Raw genomic sequence first — 7,639 nt, 5'->3', positions numbered from 1 at the left:
GCAAGTATTGACGTCAGTCCTTACAGTCATGTATCTTGCACTCTGGGCCACCACATAAAATGCAAATAAACATTGAATCAGGGAGTTGCAATAAAGTAAAGTCAACACCTGAATCAATTATCATGAGACGAACTAATCCTATCAGTTATTTGATTTTATCAGCAGGTGGCGCTGTGTAAACATTGATTGTATTCACCTGAAAATTTCTCCCCATACTCAATTTTAAATAATAATAAATGTTTCAAATGTGGGTTCCTAATTAGGCGTGATTTGTTCTGCACGCTTAATATGAGGATTAAAGGCGCGGATATTTTTAGATAATCTCATATGTAACGCGCATGTCTTTCTAATATCCAAGACGGATCCATTGAAATTGAGCAAAAATATACAAGTAGACATCGATGAAATTGATTTTACATAAGAAATTAAATGACATAAAATAAGACTGAACAATATTGCACCGTTAATGTGTGTGTGTGAGTTATTTTCACCATCATTTAATACCGCGACACGCCGAAGGATGGAGCCAGCATGAGAATCTGGGAAACTCTGCTGCTGAGCGTAAAGGGGCTGGTTCCGAGCTGAACAACGTCGCTCTCGGCCGCACCAGGTGTGTTCAAACCTGTAGCAGACAAACGCTCAGCAGATGTCTCTCCACTCAGTCACTACGGGGTGGATCTCAGCCGCGTAAACACCCAAACCGGTGAACGCTCCCGCCCGTCTGCTCTCAGCCTGCCCACAGGTATGAGGGATTCTCGCAAACTGCGCGACGCTTCAGCGACAGACGCTCCGCAATCCGCTGCAAAGTGAGTGATTTTAAGCCCGCTGCGTGTTTCTTCGATTCATTGTTACCCGGAAGGCTCATCCGGATACAAATTGTGGACGCGGTTGTGAAGAACAGGAGCACATAAGCTTTATGGTCTTGTTTGTAACCACCTCGACGGTGTCAACTCTCTTGCTTTACGCACAAGAAGCGCTCGGAATCGCCACAATTACAAGGACTGACAGGAGCGTGAACCTTTGACGCGCCATACCTCAGCATCAGACTCAGCAGGTGACCGTCATAAATGTCAAGAGGATGAAATCCCCCGCAGGTCGACAGAATAACTCCTGGGGGTTCATCGGGTTGCGTCAGTTCACGCTTATTTAACAAGCACAAACTAAGGCTCCTCTCGTCACTTTGATTAATTCTTTCATAATAAAAGGAGACAGATCATGTCCAGAACGCTGAAGAAGAAGAAACACTGGTCCACCAAAGTGGTGGAGTGCGCCGTGTCATGGGGGAGCCTGGGAGACTTCGGCTCCGTGGTGGAGATCCTGGGAGGAGCGGAGCTCGGACAGTTCCCCTACATTGGCCAGATGAAGCTGGACGTGCTGGTGTGTCACGTCGGAAAGCTGCCGTACTACGGGGACGTCCTGCTGGAGGTGAACGGCACGCCCGTCAGCGGGCTTACGAACCGTGACACTCTGGCTGTCATCCGCCACTTTCGGGAGCCGATTCGTTTGAAGACCGTCAAACCAGGTGCGTCCTCTGCCCTCTGTTCCCAGCGTTGCTGCTGGCCTGTCACCTGAGCTCTTGCTTGTAAGATGAGCGTTGTGATATTTGCCATCCACAAAGCACAACAAACCCACATGACGACTACCTGTAACTGTCTGTATTGGCTCAAGACATAGTCTGGCAATGTTTTCCCTTTCAAAAAAAAAAAAAAAAAAGCACAATATATCAATACCGTCCATCCACCCATTTTCTAACACCCTTGTCCCTAACAGGGACGGGGGCTGGTGCCAGGGTACACCCTGGACAGGTCACCAGTCTGTCGCAGGGCAACACAGAGACAGACTAATATATCAATTGAAATCCATAATTTCTGTTAAAAAGTACAACCAAAAGTTAACATAGTTTAAGTGGGACCACCCAGCGCTTCCTTTTTGCAGGATTACCCAGACTTCTGTAACTGCCTTCTGTCTCATAAAGTCTAATGACCAGTTCTCTCAGCACTTTCTCAGAAAGATCGAAGAGTGATAATGACCATAATGGCATGTAGCCCAGTTGGAGCCATCTCAGCTAAGTGCACTTACAAGCATACATATCAGGGTCAGTCTAACACTTTCATTATTCATCCAGACTTTTGCCAATTGGTCACAGATGCATACTGGTTTGTGGGAATGATGGACTGCCTGAATCAGTTTTGCCAAAAATCAGGCCTCTGTATCTTAAGTGTTGGCTGGAATCTGTGGAATTTCTTAGGAATGATGATGCAGCCCCCCTCTGGTTTGAATACAAACCCCTTTACGTTTAATAGGGCTGCTTTGGGTCATAAGCTGGATATACTTTTCTTTAAATATGTGCTAATGCTAGAATGTCTGAACACCAACTGAGATCGTTCAAAAGGTTACATCAGCATCATCGGCGGCAGCAGCTGAGTCTCTAAACCTCAGGCCAGAATCCCTGAATATTAGCTGCATGGGTGGACACACATCAGAATGTGTGTTTACCAGCAGCTCTACTGTACTGTAATTTATTTAATAATGTATTGATTTTTTTTTACATCTTTTCTAAGCAGAAAGGAAAAGAAAAATGCTTAAATAAATAAAGAAGTTGTGCATGCACATGAATGTGTGCGTCTTTCATGGCTCTGCACTCCTCAGAGCTACTAACACCATGCTCTCTGCCCGACTAACCAAGGATGATTAATAAAGGGCATGGAGGAATGAGCCAGCAAAGGGGGAGAAAGACACAAAGCAACAGAGAGACTGGGAGAAAAATCCGTCCAGCCTTTGGCTCTAGGCTGGACTCCCACACAAGGCTGTTTTTCCTTTTTAGACCTCACAGAGAAGTAATAGTGAGAAAACAGTGAAATCCCCCATCACTTTATTTTTCACTGTCATCCTTAGCATAAACATACTGTTGTTTAATCTCAGTGGGCTTAATGATAAGTTTGCTGAAAAAAATCCCCCTCCAAACCCCAGCATCAGTGCAGAGGTGGGGCTGCTACATAGCCTTACTACACATTTTGCACATCTGCATTATGAGTATACATTATTGTGTGGTAACCTCATGTTTAATTCACATCTCTTCCATAATTGAGTCAGTGAGTGGATTTTCTCCACTCAGTTGGCGGCTGGGGGCCTGGGGGATCAGCTGTTACCAGGAACCCCGGAGAGCTGCCGATAACACGGCGGTGCTGACAGCAACCGGAGAAAGAGTCCCTTGATCCACCAGATGTTCTGCCTTGCTCTTCCCAGTATCCTCTTGTGCTCTGTCTGAATCAACCTCTGGAGATGGTATGCTTCCTGTGCTGTTGCTGCCAGTGGCGCTGACTGCTGGGGTGGAGCTTGGAAGAGGATGGAGAGGGTGTGTGGATGTAAAGGCTGAAATTGGGATTTGGGGCAAGGATAAAGAGACAGGATGCACGGTGCAAGTCACTACATGGGCTGTTATCTCTCTCAGTTATTGATCGGAGAGGAGTGCGAAGTGAAAGAGTTGCACACGGTCTTTCCTCTAGTTTTCTATAGCTTCCTGGTGTATATCATATTCTCTAGTGGTTGCTAAAAGGTTCCTCTTTACTTCCATGTGGGGCAGATGTGGATCAGTGGGTCATGCAGCAGCTCCAGTGGGTCATGCAGCAGTTATTCAAGATGTAGCACCTACATTGTCCCTAAAACCTTGAAGAAATTAAGAGATTTGTTGTTATAAAGAACATTCCCTCGACAAGTCTTTTCCTTTTCTAAAATAAAAATGTTCAAACTGATTCAGTCTCAAGACTTCATTGTTGACAAAGCTGTGGACATGCCAATTTCCTTGCTGTCTTTAAACGCACCTCGATTAAAAGCTTTGTACAGAGTAGAGATATCTTTTTCTGCTTGCATACCTAGCTAAAGATTGAAATGAATGTCTTCGTAATTGAAATCCCAAAATGTCTTTTTTCCCACATGTATACTCTGTTTTGCCTCGTATATGTCTGCACAGCTGCAATCACTGTGCAGCTGAACGTAGGCACAACCTGAAGTCATTTTTGAGCAGCTGAAAGGATGATGATTCTGACAGCAAATAAATAATTTCACATTGCAGTGCATGGTGGAGCTGGGGCAACAAGGCTTCTTTTGTCTTTTGGTAGGCTAATATTAGCTATGTGAATACATGAAACACATGTAAACAAGATGTCTTATTTGTACTGATGCGTTCTGCCTTTTTTGTGGTTCCAGACAGAGTGCTATACATGTACAAATATACTCACCGACTACTTTATTAGGTAGATACTGCTACTACCACGTTAGATCCTCTGTTGTCTTAAGAGTTTTCTTTTGTGTGCGTTACCTCAATTAAACAATGTGTTGGAAATATTCTTCACAAGTTTTGATCCAAATTGACTTGATGGCGTGATGTAGCCAGCTGCTGACAACTTTTCTGCACTACAATCTTATTGTAAATCTACTTTTAGTATACCACACCCAAAAGCTCGTCATTAAGACAGTGACTTTTCGGGAGGCAGAAAAGTCAATGTCATGTTCAAGAAGGCATTCTGAGATGTTTTGTGACATGGTGCAATACCCTGCTGGAAGTCGTCATGAAAAGACAGATATGCTTTAATACGCTGAGTTGGATTTACTATGGAGTTTGTTTTGCTATTTAACAAGCAATTGATCAAGTGAAACCAATAAAGTAGGTACTGTATCTTTAAAATATTGCTCAGCAAGCTTGCTAATTCCTTGGAGCATATTAGTTTCATTGGCTAATTTTACAGTTAATTGTCTTTAATTCCAAAGTAAAATTGCAGGATTAGTTAATTTAAGTCTGCACTAATTCTGTTACGTACAACAGTTTGTTCCCTACTCTTGATTACAGCTGTATTTACCTGCCTCTGCTTACACATAGCAGTGCGTTTTCCATTACCTGTTGATCATGCCAATAAAGAAGAATACAGACTGACATGAGACTCTAAGCCAATGTATCAAACAGCAATAGAGAGTGTGGGTTAATCACATTAATGCACCGCTCATATCACAAAGTGCCTCTCATTGGAATCACGCTCTTGACAGGCTATGCTTTGTCACATAGAAGAGATTTGCAGTCGGCTGTTTAATAAAAAAAAAAAAAAGGGATGAGAGTAAGAGTGGGAATACAGACTCAAGGATCCGTGGTCAAATCGGTGAAGACATGTTCTTGCCTCAGATGTTTCTTGCAGTGATCTGAGAAAATAAGCACAGCCATTTTATATACTGCTCCTCTGGCACTCATAAGAAAGTAATTTAAAGCTACAGGACCTTTGTTTTATTGACTTTAAAGCGATTATGTATTTTTTTCCTCCCTAGATTTACCAAGACATTCCTCTTTGAGCTATTTTGTCTGTGTTACTGATTGTTTTGAACACATTTTTCTTGTAACCTGGATGTTGATGCAATATATGGTGGATTTAGATGGTCTTCTACACTATTACAGTGAAATAAATTTTGCATAAAAAAAAGAGGCAATACAGTTGACTGAAATATAGAACATATTGATGCTCTGCAGAATTCTTTCAAAATATTGCATCAGTTTGCGCCTTCCTTCTGTGTACCCGAAAGCAAATGCTCTGGGTTGCTTTCATGGACAGACAACCATCCTACTAGTTTGCATGTTTCAACCCAACAGATGCAAATGTGTTTACTCGACGACTGCTGCAAAGTTGAGTGTTTAAAGTTTTAGAGGGTTTCTCCTGGCTTCCAGGGTTTCCATGTTTTCAGTTCATTTAGCTGTAATAAAATTAGGGAAAACCACAGAGGCTTTCACTTACAGGCTATACATCATACGGGATTCCTTGTGTGCTCTTAGTCTTGTAAAAGAAACAAATGTGTGGTGGAGAGAGTGAGCTTTCTTTCAATGGCACCTTGACAACACAAAAAGCAGATCTGATGTTGAAGATTAGTTAGCTGAAGTGGAATTGATTCCCAATCTACTCTGAAATTAACTGATGCGTGTTTTGATGTTTGGTGAGTGCTGAAGTTAAAATAACTCAAAGTCAAAGTCTGGAAAATTATTCTTCGTCCTGAAATCGTCAATGAAGGATGGGTTTCAATTTTGATGAACATGCAGTCAGTCAGAAATACAAATATTGTTTTAAAGATACAACTTAAAGTGAATTACTAATAATTCTTTATTACACCAGTTACATAGAAAGTAAAAATATTCTGCAACACAATAAACAATAATTGCATCCAATATATTTTGAAACAGAAGTAAAGTATTTGTTGATGGTCAGGTAAAACCAACTGTTAAAATGTCTTTAAACAACCAACATAATAGCTATAATTATGCTTTTGGGTCTCGCTTGCATTCATCCTCAATTAAAATTATCTCTGTTATTACATTAATAATAAAGTAATAATTAATGATAATACATTTTATTTGTAGGTGCCTTTCTGGACACTCAAGGTCACCTTACATAATTTAACATAAAAAACACAAAATTGAAATCTATAGTAAGTACATAATAATATTTAAAAAGACAATGCAATTGCAATCAAAGACCTTAACCTACTAGAAACAGAAGGGTTTTGAGTTTGAGCTTGAAGTGTGGCAAACAGTCAATAGATGGGAAGCCAATGGAGCTGTTGTAGATGAATTGATGGGGTCCATATTGGTCTAAAAGACAGTTTGAAGATTTAGATTTTTCATCGACGGGAGGCTGAAGACCAAAAATTAATTAGTAGGGACAACTAGAACTGGAACAAATGAGGACTAAATGCTATCATAACATGTTTCTATTGGCAGATGATGGACAGATAGCATCAGCTTAAAATAATAGGGTTGGAGTAAACATTTGAAACATTTCTTCTGAGCTCAAAGGAATAACTAAAGCATTAGCAAATACTTCCTGAACAAATTGTTCTAATTAAAATACCAAACTGTCGTAAGCTTTTGCTTTTTGATGCTGCACATACTATGTAACATGGTGGAATAAACAACATGGTATGTTTTCCCTTTGTTTTTGTTGTTTCTTTAATGTCCTTGTAACATTTCTGTCTGTTTGGTTCTCAGTATATCATCCTACAAAACATTTTGTTGATGTACAGCTTGTTTGTCCTTTTTGTCTCTCATCAAGCATCTCCAGAATGTGCCTGAGGCGGTTGTCAGGCAAGTGGTGAAGTGCTGCAGTCCTTCTTCTCACACACATGTACACGGACTCACACTAAAACACACTGCATCCCAGTGGGGTTTACCGGATGCTTTAGCCTCTTACTCCAACCTTACGTGTCAAAACAGAGTGCACAAGTTTAATCTAAACTTAACATATCCCCAAAACAAATTGGAAACTCGTGTGCATATGTTAGCATACAGCCGGCAGCATAATTTTGTTGGCATATCTGGTAAAGAGCTGTAAAAAATAAAGTTAATAATGTAAAAGTAATGTATAACTTTGCTCTCTCTTGGGGCATAAGTACAATGTGACTTTGCCACCACACATGATGGGTGTGAGAACTGTAAATCTTTACTTTGCTGGATGTTTGGGCAGATGAGGCCAAGATTGAGTTTTGACATAAAACAACAACAAAAAGGATGTAGAAAATCTTTTATCTAATGTTTGGTATAGTAAAGGTAAAGCTAATTTTATTTATATAGCACATTTTCAGCAACAAGGCAATACAAAGTGCTTTACAG

At 40.8% G+C, this 7,639-nt stretch overlaps 1 protein-coding gene across 2 annotated transcripts in view; it reads left to right on the top strand.

The window, feature by feature from the left end:
- The first annotated feature begins 564 nt into the window (after positions 1 to 564).
- The window catches only part of LOC129372795 (membrane-associated guanylate kinase, WW and PDZ domain-containing protein 3), a 133,103-nt gene continuing 126,028 nt past the window's right edge, over positions 565 to 7,639 (top strand). Inside the window, exon 1 of one of the 2 annotated variants that reach the window (XM_055050303.1) lies at positions 565 to 1,522. In XM_055050303.1, the coding sequence (XP_054906278.1) occupies positions 1,216 to 1,522 (307 nt within the window). In that variant the 5' untranslated portion in view covers positions 565 to 1,215. The remainder of the gene's footprint in view (positions 1,523 to 7,639) is intronic. The other variant, XM_055050301.1, reaches the window with a different exon arrangement.

The sequence above is a fragment of the Poeciliopsis prolifica genome, unplaced genomic scaffold (genome assembly GCF_027474105.1).
Source record: "Poeciliopsis prolifica strain line A6 unplaced genomic scaffold, Auburn_PproV2 SCAFFOLD030, whole genome shotgun sequence".
Classification (NCBI taxonomy): domain Eukaryota; kingdom Metazoa; phylum Chordata; class Actinopteri; order Cyprinodontiformes; family Poeciliidae; genus Poeciliopsis; species Poeciliopsis prolifica.
This window is presented reverse-complemented; position numbering and strand designations above follow the sequence as displayed.